Genomic DNA, 19905 nt, shown 5'->3' on the forward strand with positions numbered 1-19905 from the left:
CATAGTGGACACTCAATAAATATCAGTTATTTTTTTGTATTCCCCAAAGTACCCTTCCAAAAATTCAGATTCAGCCATGTTACTGTGCCTTTCAAAACCTACAGTGGCTACCCCTTGACATTGACATAAAGGTCTTATCAGGCCAGTTGAGGCTCCCATGCTCCACCTCCACACTCCCAAGTCCCCATGCATTCTCTCACTGTGCTTTAGCTGCTGCTACAGTATCTTCACCCCCGCCTATTCATCTGAAAACCTCTTCCATGAGTGTTTGGTTACTGGCATTGCTCCCTTACTATAACGGAGACTAAACTGGAACCATTCTCAGAGCCCAAACAGTAGCTGGTACATAATAAATGCTCAGGAAACATTTACTGAATGACTGAATGACATCACATCTATTATTTTTCAAGATTTAGATCAAATTCCACCAATTCCATGCATGTAGTCTTTCTAGATGCCCTGTGTAAGATTAAGCTTTCTTTCTTCTGGCCTCTAACAGTATATTTCTTGGACAGATTTTATTCACTGATACTCATTAATATTATTAAACATTCACTAATAGTATTTTTTGTAAATTACAGCTAATGTTAAGCAGTGCTTATGATGGGCCAAGTTCTTGGCATATATCAAACTCACTTAATCCTCACTATCCCACCTATAAAATAGGTGCTGTTTTTATTCCACTTTCTCAAATGAGGAAATTGAGGCACAGAGAAATTAAAGAACTTGTCCAAAGTCACACAGATGGTAAGCGGAGGCCACCGTTCTTCACCCAGTCCTTACCACCGTCTCTCCTACACCTTGCACCAAAGTCTTGGACTTTCGAGGGATCTCAAAGATGAGGATGCGTTGTATTGGAGGATCACCCACTGTCTTCCGGGGGCTTCAGGACCCAAGGCACATTTCTGACATTCTTAGATTCTGGAGATCTCGAACTCTCCTTTTAGCCAACTCTGTCCATGAACTCCCTCCCCGGCCTGCTAGGAAGTCAGAGGCGCTCGATTCAACGAAGGCTTCGGCAGGTCCGATGAGAATGGAGTAGTTTACCTCCTCTCCATCTTGGGGAGCAGGACAAAGGAGTGACCCAAACACACCCCTAACAGCCCAGCACTAGGTCCCGCGCCCGCTGCAGACCCAACCCCAGCCCCTTGCCCTGCTCTTGCCCAAAGCTCCGGGTCCTGACCCCGCGCTCCAGACTAAGAGCTGGGCTGGCCGCGCCGCAAGCCTCCCCCGCGCGCTGCTGACTCAACCCGGGGAAGAGAAACCTCCCGGTTTTTTCCGACCTGTCGTCGGGCGCCCGCGTCCTGCCCCGCCCACCATCCAAGCCCCCGCCCCGCCTAAAGTTGCCCTCGTTTGCGCCCGCGGGACGCGTCGGCGTGACTCCCAGGGGTGTGGCCAGAGGACTTGGGCAACGCCTTCCCGAAGAGCGGCCCCCTCTGCAGCCCGGAAAATCAAGACCCCGCGCGGCGGCGACCGGACGTGCTCACTGGCGCGGGGTCGGGCCCTCAGCCCCGGCAGGAAGCGCCCGCGCTAGGCGGTCCCCCGTGCTGCCAGCTGGAGTCGGGCGGAGCCGGGGCTCCAGCGCAGGGTGGCTCTGCCAGTCCCCGCGCGCCTGGGCGGCCGCACACGTATCCAAGCGTCACGTCCGCGCGCGCCCCCGGGGCTTGCGTCAGCTGCCGCTCCAGGAGCGAGTGGGCAGTGGTTCTGCGCACCGCTCGGCTTCGGGTCCGCGACGCCTCCGGGAGGAGGAGTCTGGGGGCGCGGAAGGGTGTTCGGAGCGCCGGGGACCGCGGAGATCGTCAGCGCGGTTCGGCCCCCCCGCCCGCCCGGCGCCGACCGCCTCCGCTGCTCGGTCCCGGGCTGGGCGCGGTGGCGTTGCCCAGGAGCCCGCCGCCCGCGGGGCGCGCACCGCCTTGACCCCGGCGGCCCCGCGGCAGGCAGGCGCCCGCAGTTCCATGGTTGGTTCGGAGCGCGATGAGCCGCCCGTCCTCCACCGGCCCCAGCGCTAACAAACCCTGCAGCAAGCAGCCGCCGCCGCAGCCCCAGCACGCTCAGTCCCCGACTGCGCCCCCGGCCGCCGCCACCATCTCGGCTGCGGGCCCCGGCTCGTCCGCGGTGCCCGCCGCGGCGGCGGTGATCTCGGGCCCCGGCGGCGGCGGGGCTGGCCCGGTGTCCCCGCAGCACCACGAGCTGACCTCGCTCTTCGAGTGCCCGGTCTGCTTTGACTATGTCCTGCCCCCCATCCTGCAGTGCCAGGCCGGGCACTTGGTGTGTAACCAATGCCGCCAGAAGTTGAGCTGCTGCCCGACGTGCAGGGGCGCCCTGACGCCCAGCATCAGGAACCTGGCTATGGAGAAGGTGGCCTCGGCAGTCCTGTTTCCCTGCAAGGTAAGCCCAGGTGCCAGCCGCACACCTCCGCCCGGCGACCTCCCGGAACTCCTGTGTCCTCCAGCCCACTCGCAGGCGCTGAGAGGCAGGTGGCATCTCTCTTATTAAAAAAAAAAAAATGTTTACACCTTGTCCACGCTCCCCCGTGCCCACCTGTCCACTTTGGGAGTAGCTCTGGGCTGACAGCTGCCCGATCACTGACCCCAGCCTAATTGGCACGCGATCGTTGTTAGAACACTTCACGCTCTCCCCACCCGGAGCCTGCGTACTCTGCAGACGTGTACTCAGGCTGGGTAGAGCTGGGCCGCCCAAGTAAAACTTGGACCGGGAAGCTGACTGTCTTTGGGGGATTGAGGAGCGGGGGAAAGGGCGAACCAAACGCACCCTTTACCAGCGCTGGGCTTGGAAGAATTGCTACCGGATTCCTCCTGCACCCCGCGCCTGCTTTCAGCGCACCCCTGACACGTGGGAGCCCTCGGGAGGGTAGCTAAAAAAAGGGTGCCTACAGCCTGTTTTCCTCCAGCAACAAGAGAACCCTGTAAGCCACACCTTTCCCTCTCCCAGGCTTCCAAGGACTGGGGAGTTGTGTTTTTTCACTAAGTGGGGTGAAAGCAAGAGTTGATGGGAATTTAACAGGAAGGGCACGCAGGAGCTGTTGTTACAGTTCTTTAAAGCCCATCACTTTATTTTTTATTTAGTTAAAAAATTACCGATGATCTTGCAAAAAAAAAGAAAAAAAGCACATCACTGAGACAAGAAGTCAAGTGAAAGAGCAAGATGTCACACCTCCTTTCCCACCAGTGTTAGGTTTAGTGTGCATCTGCATAGGGTTTTTTCTAACCATATATAAAAATACTCTTCCGCAGCTGAATATAGAATCGTAGATGTCAGTGTCAGAAAGGTTTATATATGCACACATAAGTTTTTCTCCAAAAATGGCTTCTGCAACTTGCTGTCTTAAATTCGTTTCAGCACATGTATTTTTCTATGTCTGCAACCTAGCTCTACCTCATTGTATTTTAAATGACTGCATAATATTGCATTGTGTGGTCATATTGTAGCATCTGTTTACCTACAAATGTCATTTAAAAATCTTCAGGAGCAGTTTCAGAGACATACCTATCTATGTTACCTTATTATAACCTAGAATTTTACCATAAAGTTCACTCTCTGAACTTAGAAATAATGTCATTAATACCTCTGTGTTTTTTTGTAAAAGTAACTACTGTCTCTTGGGCCATTTAGGCTGTCTTGCATTTTTCCTTGCTGCTGCTTACTTTTATAGGGCAAGAGCTTATTTTTAAATTAAAAATGATCCACCAGAGAATTGAAGCTTGGGACTCAAGTCAGTAAAATGAGTGATTTAATTTGGTCTGTGCCCTACCACAAATCAAGTTTAAAATAGCATATTCAAATAAGGGTTTGAATCCATGTCTGGGCTATGGGTTTCCAGTCAACCTTAATAAATTACTCTGCTTTCAACTACTCCTCATGTAATGCTTACTAATTCACCCAGCCCAGTAGTAGGTTGTTATAAAATTTAGACAAAATAGTTCCAAAATTTTCTTAGGCTCATGAAGAAGGTGGCAGCCTAGTGATCAAGAGAAGATTTGGCGATAGGTGACATAAGAGTGGATATTTGAGGTTTGAGATATTTTGTGGGGCCTGGGTGAGGAGCTGGCAGATGCCCCACAGGGTTTCTGGGGAGCCATCTTCTCAGCCTTTCACTTTCCCCCAAACCTTCAGTGGCTGATAAAAGAAATTATTTTAGATGAAGTACAGGTCACAAATGAGCATTGGATATCAGTCAGCTATCCCTAATTTATTTTTAAAAAGCAGTATCATAAAAGCATTATGTTGCTCCCTAGAGAAAGGGAAAGGGACAGTTACAACATGCTGTCTGAAGTATGAAGTTTCACTTTCAGGATCCAGAATTCTGGTTCCTATTGAAGCATGTGTTCTTTCCTGATGTGAAGTCTCTCTTGAAGAAGAGTTCTCTTGGGAATCAAGGGTATCCAGCGTTTCTGTACACGTCAGTGATTTTTAAAGTTCCCATTCTGTAAGACTGCAGTTGGACAAAGCCATCACTTTGCAAGCTGAAATTAGACAGGGTCAACCATCCCCCTGCAGACCAGGAACCAAGCTTAGAAAGTGACCTGGAGGCTCACTTTTGTGCGAATGCATATGTGTGAGATTTATAGAGCTGGAGTATGCATGCCTCAACTCTGGTTGATCAGTAATCCAGACTATTGACAGGGCAGCTCAGCCAGTTAGTTTGGATAAACCAAACTTGGCTGGATACAGAGGCTCAGCAGGCAACTGAGATAATGTTTGTTGGGGAGGCTGAGAGCAATAGGGAGTGGTGAGGTCTGTGGCAAACTTCAGCAAACTAGGTCTGCCTAGCAAGCCCTATGCCTCACACTTGCCCCTGGAAATCATAGGGACTGCCTTGTCACTGCCCCTGACTGCTCTGAGTCTCTCTCATGGGCTGGCTCATGGGAGAAAACCAGTGTTGGGTAAAATACCAGAAGCCAGGTCTCAGGAGTTGCCTAGCACTGCCATTGTTTGCCTGAGAGACCACCTCTGGGGGCCTTGATGTCCTCATCTGTAATGAGGAGATTGGACTGTTCAACTTCTAAGGACCTGTAGCTTCTAGAATTCCATGAAAAGAAGGGAGGCTCTGTGGAATGCTTGTTGGATGCCCTCTGCCTGCCAGCTCCTTTGCATGGGTCATCTTTTATGAGTTTGCTTTTCTTTTTCGCAGGTGAGGAAACAAGCGCCTATAGAGAGGTTAAGTGTTAAGTGACTTGTCAAGATCACACAGTGGACCAGCCCATAAACCTGCATTCCGAAGGCACACATCCTTTGTACTACTCACTATGTAGGGATTTGGAATCTGAGCTTATACTCCAAGGCTCCAAATCATAACTTGAGGTTGACACCAGTAACAAAATCATCCGACTGGATGAGTTCACAAGATGGACACATCCCAATGAGACAACATAGATGCTGACTATAAAGTTCATTGGCAGGAATGTTGTAGGGCTTGTGGGGTGGGAAGATCCGGCGGGGTGGCGGGGAGAGGAGGGAGGGAATAGCTGACAAACCTAATATTTGGGGGGATTTCAACCCAGCTCTGAACTGCTTGTGCTTCAGTTGCCCCCAAAATGGATGCGTTGCCAAATAGCTTCCTTATGTAGGTGTGGGGTCACATAATTAAAGGCTAGAGTCCTGCCAGCACCTTTGATAGAGGGCACCATATGCTCTATTAGCTCAGGTCTCCTTTTAAAAAAAGGATCTCTATCAGAGTATGGCTGTCTGCCACCTGTGGTATTTTTAGTCCATTCTATGGCCTGTGCCACGCCTGAGAAGTTGAGGCATCCTATCCCCTTATCTCAAACCCACCGCCACCTCCGGGGAACGTGGCTGTGGGGGGAGAAGTGAAGGTTGACACATTGGTGCCCCCCACTCAACAGTGTATTTTAATATTAGCCAAGTATTTCCCTCCGCAACCGTGGGAAATGCTAAACCATCCCAGCCCACTTACACTGTGAGACATTTTCTTTCCACTTTTTCTTTGGCTCCTCTAAAAGTTTCTAGCAGCATTATCACCAAATAATTATGGAACTGGAAAGCCTCTGTCAGATTAAGGCTTCCCTGCACTTGGATTGTGACAGTGTTGTTTGTGTCCCTCAAAAAAAAAAAAAAAAGAAGTCAAATTAGATAATCCAACTGAAAGTTAAAAGCTCCTCAGTGTAGACTCATCTAGTCAGGTAGGGACAAATTGTAAATACCAGCAGGGACCGGTAATGCGAGGGACAGAGGCATCTGACATGTGACCTCAGGTTCGGGTGACGTCAGGGGCAGTGGGGGTGATTGGGGGTGGGACCACACATGCCACCTTCAAAGAGGGCAACTTTTGCCTGGCTCTGGCTGGTTGGCAGGGATGGGAATGTGGATGCAGCCATGCCAGACCTTTGGATTTTTTCAAGAAAAGCCAGAAATCTGGATTTTTTGAATGTTAAATATCTCAATTTGGGCTTCCCTGGTGGCACAGTGGTTAAGAATCCGCCTGCCAATGCAGACGACACGGGTTCGAGCCCTGGTCCAGGAAGATCCCACATGCCGCGGAGCAACTCAGCCCGTGCGCCACAACTACTGAGTCTGCGCTCTAGAGCCCGCGAGCCACCACTACTGAGCCCACGTGCCACAACTACTGAAGCCCGTGCGCCTAGAGCCCATGCTCTGCAACAAGAGAAGCCACCGCAATGAGAAGCCCACACACCGCAACGAAGAGTAGCCCCCTCTCGCCGCAACTAGAGAAAGCCCGCGCGCAGCGACGAAGACCCAACGCAGCCATAAATAAATAAATGAAAATAAAAAATCTCAATTTTTTTTTTGACATTGGCCAAATTCAAATGTAAAGCCAGTACTTGCAGGCCCAACCAACCATGTCTGCAGACCAAATTCCAGCTGCCAGTGTGCAACCACTGACCTGGTTCTCTTCTAGAAAGCATCCATTGAGCCTGGAAGTTCTCATTTAACTCTGAGCATGCATGAACTTTGGAACTCTGATAGGCCCCAACTGTTACAGCTTATTGCCTTTTCATCTTTGTTTTGCCCAGAGAGAATGCCAACCTTCTGGCCTTTGGGAGACCTGAACTGTTGTCCTATTGACTAGATGTTTGACTTTGTAAAAGGCACCTGAGTGCCTTTAAGAGAAAGAGCTGGACTAAATGATTATACCAAGGATCTTTTTTTGCCCTAAAATTTTGGAATCTAGTGAGCTGTCCAAGGGAAAAGGGCACTACGCAGGAGACAGGACTGGGTTCTCATCCTGGCTTTCTGTGACCTCAGTCCAGTCACTACTTCCTTGGACCTTTTTGTATATCAGTTAAAAAGAACAGAGATAACCCCTAGCCGGTGGGCACTCTCAGATCAGAAGTGCTGGAGAGGGCTTCTGCTTCACCAAATCAGATGGAAGATGGGTGGGATCACAGTGGTTGCTAGGTGATAGGTGATCAATCACCTAAAATCCTGAGGGGATAAGCTGATTTGCCAAAACAATTTCAAAGATCTCTTCTGAGCCTCAATAATTCCCCTAAGACAAAATCCTTTACTTTGGAAATCGTCCCTGCCGTCCTCACTCCTGGCTGAAGTTGACCAGGTTGGCTCCTAAAAGCCTGTGCTGGCAGGCACCGGGGTCCACGTGCATTTCTGGTGAGGCTCAAGATTTTCAAGAACGAAGGTGACAGCTTTTGAGTATAAAATCAAGAACAGAAGCACCAACTAGGAAAGAGTACCAAAGTTTAATGCTGATTCTACACAGAATTGGCCAAAGATTTTTCACAGATCGCCACCGCCTGGAACTAGACTAAATCATTGTTACTTAAAGGTGATCTTTAGTACAAGCAGAACCAAAAGGTACAGCAGGTCTGACCTATGAAGTCCCCAGCCTAGGAATGGATTAGAGTTGCCCTTTTTTTTTGAAGCCCCATATAAAGTGCTATATACAAATGACTACAGTAAGACCTCAGTGTAAAATGTCTTAAGAGCCAGACTTGTACATCTGATGAAATTTGTTAACTGTGACATTTCTCATTCCCGTCCGTAAGGTCCTCCTCACTCCTTGAAAAGAGCACATAGTCGGTACACATTTGCCAGAGTGAACACCAGCCTTCAGAGCCATTGTGTGTTGCTGGTGAGTCACACAGAAAGGCTTCCTGAGCAAATGTGTTTTTATATTAAACCTGAGTGTACTTTTGACGCTTGTGAGAGATACAGAAAATTCCCTAGCAGAATTTCATCAACTTTGCCCCATGTGTGCATCTTTCTCCATTCGTTTCTTAAAAACTGGGAAGCTGTCACTCTCATTTCCAGTTGGGTAAAGGCTTTATTGTAATGATTTTTACACTGTACAGTGTCTGTGAGATAAAAGGTTATCTCCTTCCCAGTTTTCAGCCACAGACTCTGTCGAGATGGATGGAAGGTACCTGTGTTAAATGTGTGGGCCTGGGCCCTATTTTATAAATTTGAATCAATGAAGGTAGTGTCTTTGGCTCACTCCTTCTCCCCCAGGCTACCTCTTACTCTGGTAGTTTTGAGAGCAGCCCTACTCGAGCCTCCTGGTCCAGATCCCACTGCATCCCCACTGTGACTACTTGGTGACCTCTCCAAGCCCCAGAGGCTCATAGGTAAAATGGGGTGATGATTGGGTTGTTGTGAGGATCAAATGTAATAACTCATGCAAAGTGCCCAGCATATAGTAAACACTAAATAAATGTGCACAGTTAGAAACTACAGAAAGCAAACAGCCAGAGTCTGAGGTCAGGTCCAGGATACACTTTAAAAGAAAAAAAGGAATCTTATTTTCTCCCATCAATTTCTCCCACCGAGCTTCTCTTCCCTACTCCTAATCTTGTAGGGTTTTCATAGAGCTGGATAAATTGGCCCTGGCATTGGTTTTTCAGTGATGAGACTTTTTAAAAATCTCTTTAATGCTTTTAGAAGGGAAAGCCTGATTAGATTAGGCAACACTTTTTATGTGTGTATTTTATGTTTTTAAAAGTTACGATCATTATTTTTAATGTAGAACATGTAGGAGATTTTAATTTGATATTATTTTCTATAATCCTCACCACCTAGAATAGCCACTACACCATTTTTGCATATGTCCTTGCAAACTTACCGCTACATCAAAATATACAAACAAACAAAAAACAACGAAAAACAAGATGGGAAATCCACATACTATTTCATAACCTGTTTTTTCATCTAACACACTGTGACTGCTTTTCCACACTGATAAATATTCCTTAAGATCCTGTTTAATGGCTGCATAGTATTGCAGTTCCATAACTCTGGAATGTTATGGAATGCAACGTTGATTATGAATGTATCAGTTGTTTAATCAAACTCCAGATTGTGGTCATTTAAATCATTCTGTTTTCTTACTGTGTTTAAAAGAAAAAAGAAAAGTACTGCTATAACTGAATCCCTGTGCATAAGAAAATAATTATTTCCTAATGATAAATTCCTAGATGTTGAATGATAGGGCCAAAGGGTATGTGCAGAAATCAGAAGCTATTGCTAATACAGCCAAATTGCCTTCTCACGTAGAATCATTTACAATCAAGTGCCCATTTCTCTCCAGCGTCACCAGCAATGGGTGTTATCCTTTTGCTTTTCTTAATGCTGCTGCCTGCTTTTTCTCCCTCATGTAACATCAGGCGAGAGTTGGCCCCTCCTGATGACCCACTAACTTTTCATCAGACCCACCTCTGCCTTGGAATCCCCTGCAGCCCCAAGCCCTCTCTTCCTACAAACCATCTGCCTAGCCAGCCATCGCCCCACCCCTCCCGCCCCATCCTTCTGAAACTCTGAGTCTAACTCTGTAGATAGATGTGCCAACAGAGCCCTTCTGAAGTAGTAGGAGCAGAGGAGTCTGGAGGCCTCCCTCAGTGGTGGTGTTGGAGCTGCATTAAAAAGGATGAGCAGGACTTCCCTGGTGGCGCAGTGGTTAAGAATCCGCCTGCCAATGCAGGGGACACGGGTTTGATCCCTGGTCCGGGAAGATCCCACGTGCCAGGAAGCAACTAAGCCTGTGCGCCACAACTACTGAGCCTGCGCTCTAGAGCCCGTGAGCCGCAACTACTTAGCCCGGGCGCCACAACTACTGAAGCCCGTGCACCTAGAGCCTGCGCTCCGCAACAAGAGAAGCCACCGCAATGAAGAGTAGCCCCCGCTCGCCACAACTAGAGAAAGCCCGCGCGCAGCAATGACGACCCAACGCAGCCAAAAATAAATAAAAATTTTTTTAAAAATTAAAATAAAAAGGATGAACAGCAGCACGCCCACGGAGAAGGAAGGGATGGAAGATCCTGATGGGGCTGTACGGAAGGCCAGTGCTTGTAGGAAATGTTGTTTACCTGGTCCGAGCTGGGTGCATTATCTCGTGTTATCCTCCTAATTACTTTGTAAAGGAAGTAGGACATGGTTAGCATCTCCCCTAAGAGATTTGCCCAAAGTTTGTAAGTTTGGGGAGCAGGAACTCCAGAATGTGCCTTATAATTACACACACAATGTCTCAACCTCCTGCCCTTTCTGCTACCAACTCCACCAGCTGAGGAACAGGGATCCCAGCCTCACGTAGTGGCTTTTGGAGGGATGGCAGTAGTGGTACCAGAAGGGGCCTTTTATTTAACTGGGCATACAGGATGCCCAGTTAAATTTGAGTTTCAAATAAATAATTTTTTGATATAAGTATAACCCAAATATTGTCTGGAACATACTGAGCTGCGTGTATCTTTGTTTGCTACATCTGGCAACCTTACCACTTCAGCCTTCTTGTGAATTCAGTTTGCATTCACTGAGAAATAAAACGTCCAGAGGGATTGTAGCGCCGTTTGAAGGGTGGGCAGGGCAGTGAATGTGATCATGCAGGTGGGAGCTTGGCGGGAAGGGTGTATTGAGAAAGGCTGAACAAGGCCCATAACGCCTCTCTCTCCAGCTCCTACTTTACGGTGCTTTTGTTTGCTTGAACAGAGACTCTGAAGGGACCTTACGAAACTGGTTCTCCAAGCCATGGTGGGGTTGCCTGCTAGCTCGAGCTATGGTCAGATGAGAGGTATATTTGGTCAAAAGTCAACTTTTGTTTAACATTTCCAAGATTAAAAAGAACCCCCTGCCAGCCCAAGGGGTCTTTGTAAGGCCAAACACATACACAGCCCTCCCCAAGAGTAGGATGTTCTCAGGTGACTGCAATAATAAGATGCCAGACTCTTCCACCAAGTCACCTGCAGTAAGAAAGCTCTGCCACATGGGGCTCGGCGACTTTTTCTTAGGCAAAAAGGAGGAATTTTTGAGCCCAAGATGTGAATTAGCATTGCCTTCTCCAGAAGAAAGTTTTATAAAGTTAAATGTCAGTATTTTCTTAGCCTCACCACTGTTTGACAGTTCAAGTACTGAGTGACACGGTCTTCTCTGTGAAACTGTTACTGCACTATGGGTAGATAATTATGTCTTTGCACTACCTCATAGCAGAGGTGAGGAATATACCGTTTGAGTTAAGTGAAAATCCGCTGAAGTTCTTAGAGGAAGGATGCTAGACAGACAGATGCAGGGTGAGTATGATTATTATAATAAAGAAGAGATGTCACTTTCTCCTGTTGCCCACGTCTGAAATTCTCCACTGGTAATAGCAGCCAAGGGCTGAATAGTAGGTAGTTTTATGGACCCACTCAGAGGTGACTTGGTAGGTAGGTAGGCTCAATCCAAGGTTACACAGGACACTGGGTACTTGAGTTCTAATCACAGCCACTCTACCAGTGGTTGTAAACACATTTTAAGCAAGAGGGACATATAGCCATCAAAATGACGAAAGCATCATGTTTCCCCATCTATGTAAGGTTTCAGAAAAGCTATAAACACCCCCGCACAAATAGTTTATGTAAATAAGGTGATAATGTGATATGCAGTAGATATTCTTATCTAATCCATAGTTCATATTTCAAATTTCAGTGGTTGCCCCAGTAATGCCCTTTGTAGCAATTTTGGTTTCCCAGTCCAGGGTCAGACATTGCATTTGGCTGTCAGTGTGCATTCTGTGATGATTACAGCTTATTTAGATGGAAAGAAAGTGCACTTTGCTTTTGCTTACTCCAAGACAAGGTCATTTCTTGGATTTAATTCAAAAGTTTATAAGCATCAACAACACAATATATATTGTACTTTGTTTTTCTTGAGCCATTCTCGTTTGAGGTGCTGGCAGATACTTTGCTTATACATTTCACTGTTTCCTAGGAGGTAAGCAGGGGGAGGCAAGGCGGTTACCTCACAGGCCCCAAGAGGGACCTGCTTCTGTGCACGGCGCCTCCAGTGTCATAGACTGTTGATTGCTGGAGTCCAGCAAATCGTTCTTGAATCGCATGGACTCAGATTTGATTAAATAGGTGAAAAGACTTATTCTAAACCAGTCACAGGATCCATGACCTTAACGAGCATGCAGGCTAAGAATTCTGTTTATATACCCATTCCATAAACAAATATAATATGCCTGTGTTTCTTAGGTAAATAACAGGTGTCTAGTGCTTGACTACGTTTCTGACATACCTCGTCTTGTGTATTTGAGTGTCAAGGTGTCTCTATGCCAAAAAGGGAAAAACCTTGTCTAAATTCCAGCTTAAGTAAAACAACCTTCAAACCCCACGTCCAGAAAACAATTGGCACTATTTACTGCTTTCTGCAAAGACATCAGAATGAGGCACCGGGTCACATGTTGCCCTTTTCATGGCAGAACGTGTTTGTACAAGACTTCTGAGCCATCGCAACGTGAAAAGTTTCTAAAAGAGAAGTCAGAAATGTTATTTCAACATCGCTTTGTTTCTCACTGTGCTGGGCCATCTCCCCCATGCCACACACATTCTTCTTTAGCTTTGGGCTCCTGTGTGTGGTCATGTCTCCCCTAACCTCCCGTTAAAGAGGTTTACTTAAAGCAGATCCCACTCAGCCCCGGAAGAGAAGAGCAGATATTTGCCGGTGGAGAAATCTCATTTATAACCATGGATGTGTCCCAGGCTGCAGACAGCCCTCTGCGAAGCAGCCCAGGTGCTTTATCTCAGGAACAAGAGCGTGCAGTGAAGAAGCGGGCGTCTCAAGGAAAGCGGGCATCCTTTGAACCCTCCCCTTGGGTGGGCAGGCCCCAGCCAGACTGAGAGAAGGGAAGCCTCAGGACTTTCTTGCCAGGGGCCAGGGAAGGGTGGGAGGGCCTGATTACTGGTTACTTGTTTGTGAGGTGCTGCCACCTCATTCCTTAGGGAGGGCTGCTTTCAGGGCTGTTTTTTCTCCTTGCCACCCAAGGAAGAAGTTCATATTCGAACCTGCTTCCAGAAGCAGTGTATCTGTGGACCCTGGGCGTTGTGTGTGTGTTCGGTGGAGGGTACGGGGCATCAAGGCAGATGGAAATTGTCTCTTTTTCTCGAGATTGGTTCTTAGACTGTCTGACTCCTAAGCTGTTGTGTGCCGAGAAAGAGCGGCAGAGGACCCGGAAACACAGGGCTCTGACCCTGGTGCGGCCACCAATGACGACGTGGCCAGGATGAGTCAGTCAGTCTGCGAAACGGGTGGAACCAGCGCCCCGGGCTCCCTCCACGCTGCACAAGCCATCAAGGTCTAGTCGTGCGTCAGGGCTGGCGTTCCTGAGCTGCCCTGGGTAGCGCCCACTGGCTGGGCTGGTGACCAGCCTGACCTGCTTCCTGGTGTGGCCCCTCCTCGCGGCTGCGAGTGTGGCTGCCCCGCCGGGCTTTGTCACTCATTGAAGATCAGTGGCTCTCAACTGGGGTGATTTTGCCGCCCAGGAGACATTTGGCCAGGCCTGGTGACATTTCTGGCCGTCAAAACGTGGTGGGTGGGGAGATGCTCTGGCATCTAGCGGGCAGAGGCCAGGGATGCTGCTAAACATCCTCCAATGCACAGCCCCCCAAACCCAGACTTATCTGCTCTTTGTCAATAGTGCTGCTGTAGAGAAAACCGGAAAATACACTAAACTGTCAGTGATGTCCCTGACGGAACCTGGACCCTCCTGCTCATTTAGGTTTTATCCCCACTGTTTGCTCCACTAACCCTGTGCTAGAACTGGATGGACCTACTCCATCCACAACCCGCTTCATCCACAGTGAAGCTTCCCATCCCCCCCCTTCCTCAACCTCTCCGCACTTTGAAATCACCTGTCACCGCCCCCCACCCCGTCTTCCTTTGCATAGTTACCTGTTTTTCTGATGTATTTGAGCTGTTTATTGTTGCATGATGTGGCCCCTCTGACAGCAAACACCGCAGGGGCAGGATCTGCGCCACAGAGGTTGGCAGCCCTTAGAAATCCTTGGAGCTTATGGAGAAAACACAAGCCCAGGGACCAGTGCAGTTTGGGTTTGCTCCTCAGTGGCACCTAGAGCATTTTATAGACATTCTCGGGGAATTCACAGACCCTGAAGCCTGCCCTCTGATCCCTGGAGGAGTGCCCCTAATGTAGGTGACAAGAACATCCTTCCAGAACAATGGCGAGACTGTCACAAGTATGAAGTGTGGCACGAGAGTGCATGTGTATGTGTGCGTGTGAGTGCACACACGTTTAAAGTTTAGATCTTTTCTTTTTAGAGATCATCTCTAATCTAGTTATCCTAACAGTGGTCATGAAGACACGCCCTCACCCATGATGGAAAAGAGAAGGAATAGATTGGCATTAAAGTTCAGCTTGTTTAGAAAAAGCAGAGTAAGCATATTAACACTTTAAAATTACATTTATTTCAGTTAATAGAGGGTGTAGCAAGATCTTTTCTCATAAGGTCACTGTCACACAGATGCTAAGTAATGCCTGGTCTGTTCGTGTAATTTGGGGAGGTCCCCTGTTCTCTGTATTTGGGTCGAAGGAAGAGTGTGTGACTTGTAAGGCAAACCAATAATTCAGACTATAAATATTGCTACTTGAGTTACGCAAGAAAAAGTTCTAAAATGCTTGCTAGGTGATAAATATTTGTTGTACATTTGACTTCGTGAACCTGGAGTGGTTTGGGGCTTCGGGCTGGGGAAGAGGGGCAGGTGGTACTTTTCTGTACACTCTGTGCCAGAGTTCATCTCATTCCTGGAATTATTCCTGGGCAGCTGTGGTAAACAGCCAACGGTGAAAGGTCTTCAGATCCAAATATTGAGGGCTTGTTTCAGCCAGGGAATCTGCCAGGCTCTGGGCCAATTCTTGCTATTTTTATTGTGTGGATGTGTGTTTTTAAACACCCGGCAGAAGCGCCTCACCCGTCACTCACAGAAGGCCATCAGAAGGCTCTGTATTCCGAGCCTCACCCTAGATTTAAAACACAGTTAATAGAGGTTTGTTTTTTAGGGCCTTACACTGTTAGGAACACGAACTATAAATATATATGGATAAATAAATTTGTTTCTTCTTCTGCTTAACTTTCTTATACCTGTGCTTTTAAAATTAGTCCGTGGTTTTAAAAGATGAATACACAATTCCTACGGGCAAAGTAAGTAACTGTCAACGATTTCTGCCAATTTCTGCTGAAGACCGTTAATAATTCACTTTAGGTACAGAGGAGGAAGGAGCTGCATTTCTCTCTTTAAGCCACCGTCTTCTTCCGTATTAGGGGAGACTCATCTCCCTAAGGGTGGTAGCTGCCTTCTCTGCTCTGTGTCCACTCAGTGACTACAGCTTAGGGTCTTGTAAGGAGAAGATGCTCAGTGTCTGCTTATTGCTAGTGATGAATTCAGCTGTAAAGATTAGAATGTGACCTATTTAAAGTTTATAAGGGGTTTATTCCCTAAGGCAGGGTAGGGAGCAGCAAAAACAGCTGTGGGGTTTGGTTTTGTTTTTTTTAGCATTGGACATAGCATCTTAGAAAAATGACATGGGGGACTTCCCTGGCGGTCCAGTGGTTAGGACTTGGCGCTTTCACTGCTGTGGTCCTGGGTTCAGTCCCTGGTTGGGGAACTAAGACCCTGCAAGCTGCCTGGCACGGCCAAACAAAAAAAAAAGAAGAAAAGAAAAATGACGTGGCCCTTCCCTCATTTGGTGTCTTCATGTCTCAACAGGGGGCGAGGGGATCCAAGTGGGGGAACCCAGATGGCATACCTGCCACCCTGGGCTCGAGGGGGATGAAGCTAACTTCTGGTTTCACCCAAAAAGTTCATTCAGGTTTCCTTATCCTTGACAAAACAACAGCATAGTACTCTGGCCAAGTGTCTACTTGTGAGCTGATTCTCCATCTGGTATCTGGGAATTAACGTGGTCATTCTTACGAAGGTTGGGTATAGAAATCTAATTCCTTTTGGCGTGGTCTTGTCTCATGATAGATGTGATTTATCCATCAGGAATGTCATCCCGAGTGCAGGGAGAAAAAGGTTTTGTTTCCACCCTATTAAGGCAGCGTTGGAGGGAGAGACTGTCAGAAAACTCATCTAGGGCAAGCGGCCGCTCCAGGACCCACTTTAGTTCCCCTTCTTCCCGGGCCTGTCATGAGGACCTGACCCACCGGGTCATGAAGAGATGTGCACATGGACTTGAGGAAGGGGTCTGGGGAAAGTCCAGCGGGCTTTGAGAAGAGGGTGAGGCCCTTCTCAATTTAACCTCCACTGGCTGGAACCAAACTGACCAGCAGTCTCCCGAGTTAGTTAAGTAGCTCTTGGATCTGATTTCCTTTCCCACAAAAAGTATGTCCAAAGCCCACCCTGAGGGGAAGGTAAAAGGTGAAGAAGGCGAGGTCATACTTCTAGCAACGTGAGGGGTCTCCAGCCCTCTTCTGCCCTGGGCTGGTCACTCCAGCAGCAAGAGCAGGGAACCACAGGGCAGCCTTCCCACAGGCTGCCTGCTGGTCACAATTTGAGCCAGGAAGAAGCGGACGGGGACAACGGAGGGGAATTATACTATCTGCAAAATTGTCTGTAGGGGAAAACTAGTCTGGAGATAACATGTATTCCTTATCCTACCCCTAAGCAATTCTAAATTCTTTTAAAAAATTCTTTAAATTCACGGAAAAGGCCAGATTTTCTAGGGCTGGCTTCACAATTTCGTTTGAGACATTTATAGTAAGAGCACTTGAGTTCTCATGTTTTTAAGCGTTGGAACAGGGGCAGGAATGCAGTTCATTCCTGGTTCGGGATGTGCCCCTGATTTTATGCACGGCAGTGCTGAGGATGAATAGGCACTGAGACTTTGAAGTCTTCAATATTTAACTCCTCTCGAGCAAAAGTAGTTGAAATAAGAATGCAGTTTAAGTCTTGGAAACCTGAGCGGGTGAATGCTCTTAGAGGTTTGCACCCACAGAGGTTGAGGAGGCCCGATGTGTCACTCTGATTCTTTCTGTCCCCGCAGTACGCCACCACGGGCTGTTCCCTGACCCTGCACCACACGGAAAAGCCGGAGCACGAAGACATCTGTGAATACCGCCCCTACTCTTGCCCTTGTCCCGGTGCTTCCTGCAAGTGGCAGGGGTCCCTGGAAGCCGTGATGTCCCATCTCATGCACGCCCACAAGAGCATCACCACCCTTCAGGGAGAAGACATCGTCTTCCTGGCCACAGACATTAACCTGCCGGGGGCCGTGGACTGGGTAATGATGCAGTCGTGTTTCGGCCATCACTTCATGCTGGTGCTGGAGAAGCAAGAGAAGTACGAGGGCCACCAGCAGTTCTTCGCCATCGTTCTGCTCATCGGCACCCGCAAGCAGGCGGAGAACTTCGCCTACAGACTGGAATTGAACGGGAACCGGAGGAGACTGACCTGGGAGGCCACGCCCCGGTCCATCCACGACGGCGTGTCCTCGGCCATCATGAACAGCGACTGCCTGGTGTTCGACACAGCCATAGCGCATCTCTTTGCAGATAATGGGAACCTTGGAATCAATGTGACTATTTCTACGTGTTGTCCGTGATGCACCGAAATGATTTGGGCATAGCGCTCTATGGTTAATAAAGGTTTTTATAGATGTTTTATTCACTATGTCTTCACAAGTCAAGACCCACAGTTACCCCGTGTTCTGTGTGAACGGCAGCTTCCCATCTGGCCTTGGCTCAACAAAGTTCATTAAACTGGGACGGAGGAGGTTGGCCTGTTAGTCATTTGGAGGCCACTCTGTGACCTAAAATCAACTTTATTATTCAATTTTATTCACTTCCTGAACAGCACCTGACAGGTTGTTCGGGCTCCTCTAGACCAGTACGTTAGGAATCAGAGGCTCTTTCCTGCCTGCCTCCCTATATTGGTCCCTGCAAGTTGACAAAAGCACAGTGACCGTCAGCAGATTCCTTAAGTTGACTTTTATCTTGTGTCTAAGGGGGTAGGAATTGTTTTAATGCAACTTAAACAGCGTTTCTCAAACCAGATGGCTAACCAATGTGCATAGACTCACCTGGAGTGCTCACCTGAAACAGGCAGTCTGGGGAGCCTGCGAATTTAACAATCCCATCAGGGGATTCTTTCCAACAGTGAAGTTTGAGAATTAATGGGTTAAATTGTGGGAAAGGGTCCAGATTTTCAAGGTGCTTTAAGATTGCCCTCTGCTGATACTGTTTGTCTTTCTACTATTTCATCCACACACACACCTCACCCCCAAATTAAAACTAGAACCACAGATCCCCACGAACATATTCCTGAGATCTGGTCACTGTCTCGTGTTTGGGGTGGATCGCCTAGGAAAGCAAGTCAGATGGCTCTTGATGGCTCTCACGTAGTTTTTGCTCATCACTAGTACAGAAGACCTGTCTACATGTGGCTTCCCTCAGTGGCCCTCCTTGACTTAGATGGTGGGAAAGACTAGATGAGTAGAGTTGGAAACGCTTTCTAACCAGTGTCATCTGCTTGCTGTTTAAAGGTATGTGTTGGGTTTGTTTGTTTTTGCCACGTTCACTTTAGTTTTTTAATAAATATTTTTCAAAAATGAATATCCTGCTTCATCTTCTGAGTGGAATAATGCATATTTATTGGGTACCTACTAGGTGCAGGTGCCGTGAAGCTTCACCCCTACCCTGAGCTTGGAGCTCTCACTGTTTCCACGTGAAGAAACCGTCATTCGTCCAAGGTCATGGCACGGATTGGTGGCACCACTGGGGTCCAAACTCACTTCTCTGAACCACAGAGTGTCATTGGTGTGGCAGGTCTCCTCCTTGGAGCGTTTCTTTCTGCCTCACAGTGCCAGAGCTTGTGGGAGGAGAGTATTTCTCCTGCTTTACAGAATCAGAAGCAAGAGGCTTGGCTAGAGCTGATGTCCAGAGTACTGGGTTTGAAGGCAGGATGACCCACTCCCTATGTCCCAACCCTAAACCCTCAGAGGAATTCACAATATTAGCCCTGAATGCCTGGTGAGGATTGACTGCTTACCTTAGTGGCCCGATGGCATTAGAGAAGCACCAGGTGGGAATGATGGCTTTAGAGTTGTTTTGTTTTTTAGATGAGACTGAGTTTTTAGCCAGGAAAAGAGTTTTGGCAGTTAAGGTATTGCTAAAGCAACTTATCTCCAAGGCTATTCTTCATATAAAGGTGAAAAACAGTGCCATGAATAAAAGAATGTGCTTATCACATGTTTAGTAAATGAATGAAAACCACAATCCTTGTCACCAAGAAAGTCACATTTCAAGCCGGTACATAGAGGGATGCCTGGAGGTGAAACTAGGATCCAGAAGCAGGTGGACTTTGACCCTCGGGGGGCAGAGCTGGTCCAGAGATGGCAGTCTAGTGCACGTATGACACCCAGGCAATGTGTTTTGTACATAAACTAGCCTAGCTTGTCATCATCCTGTGGTGTCCATAGCTCACCCTTCTTGTTATACGTGATGGAGGAAATCAGGACCAATTGGTCAATGAGGTGCCAAAGGGTAAAACTATAATCAAAGACTGTAATGGAGGAGACAGTGGAATCAAGCTATTCCAAAAGCATAAAATGTTAGATTATCAGCCTCAGGAGGTAAAGGGATGGGCCAGCAGTCATACAGTACATTAGTGGCAGCGCAGATTCTAGAA

At 47.8% G+C, this 19905-nt stretch overlaps 1 protein-coding gene across 1 annotated transcript; it reads left to right on the plus strand.

The window, feature by feature from the left end:
- Positions 1–1402: 1402 nt before the first annotated feature.
- SIAH2 (siah E3 ubiquitin protein ligase 2) lies at positions 1403–18830 on the plus strand. Its single transcript, XM_061193549.1, has 2 exons — positions 1403–2388; positions 17264–18830. The coding sequence occupies exons 1-2, from the start codon at positions 1975–1977 to the stop codon at positions 17819–17821; spliced, it is 972 nt and encodes a 323-aa protein (XP_061049532.1). The 5' UTR covers positions 1403–1974; the 3' UTR covers positions 17822–18830.
- The last annotated feature ends 1075 nt before the right edge of the window (positions 18831–19905 follow it).

Source organism: Eubalaena glacialis, chromosome 6 (assembly GCF_028564815.1).
Source record: "Eubalaena glacialis isolate mEubGla1 chromosome 6, mEubGla1.1.hap2.+ XY, whole genome shotgun sequence".
Classification (NCBI taxonomy): domain Eukaryota; kingdom Metazoa; phylum Chordata; class Mammalia; order Artiodactyla; family Balaenidae; genus Eubalaena; species Eubalaena glacialis.

Coding starts and splice junctions, on each gene's coding strand:
- SIAH2 (XM_061193549.1), top strand. CDS start 1,975: ATGAGCCGCCCGTCCTCCACCGGCCCCAGCGCTAACAAACCCTGCAGC. Junction 2,389..17,263: donor CAGTCCTGTTTCCCTGCAAG/GTAAGCCCAGGT, acceptor CTGTCCCCGCAG/TACGCCACCACGGGCTGTTC.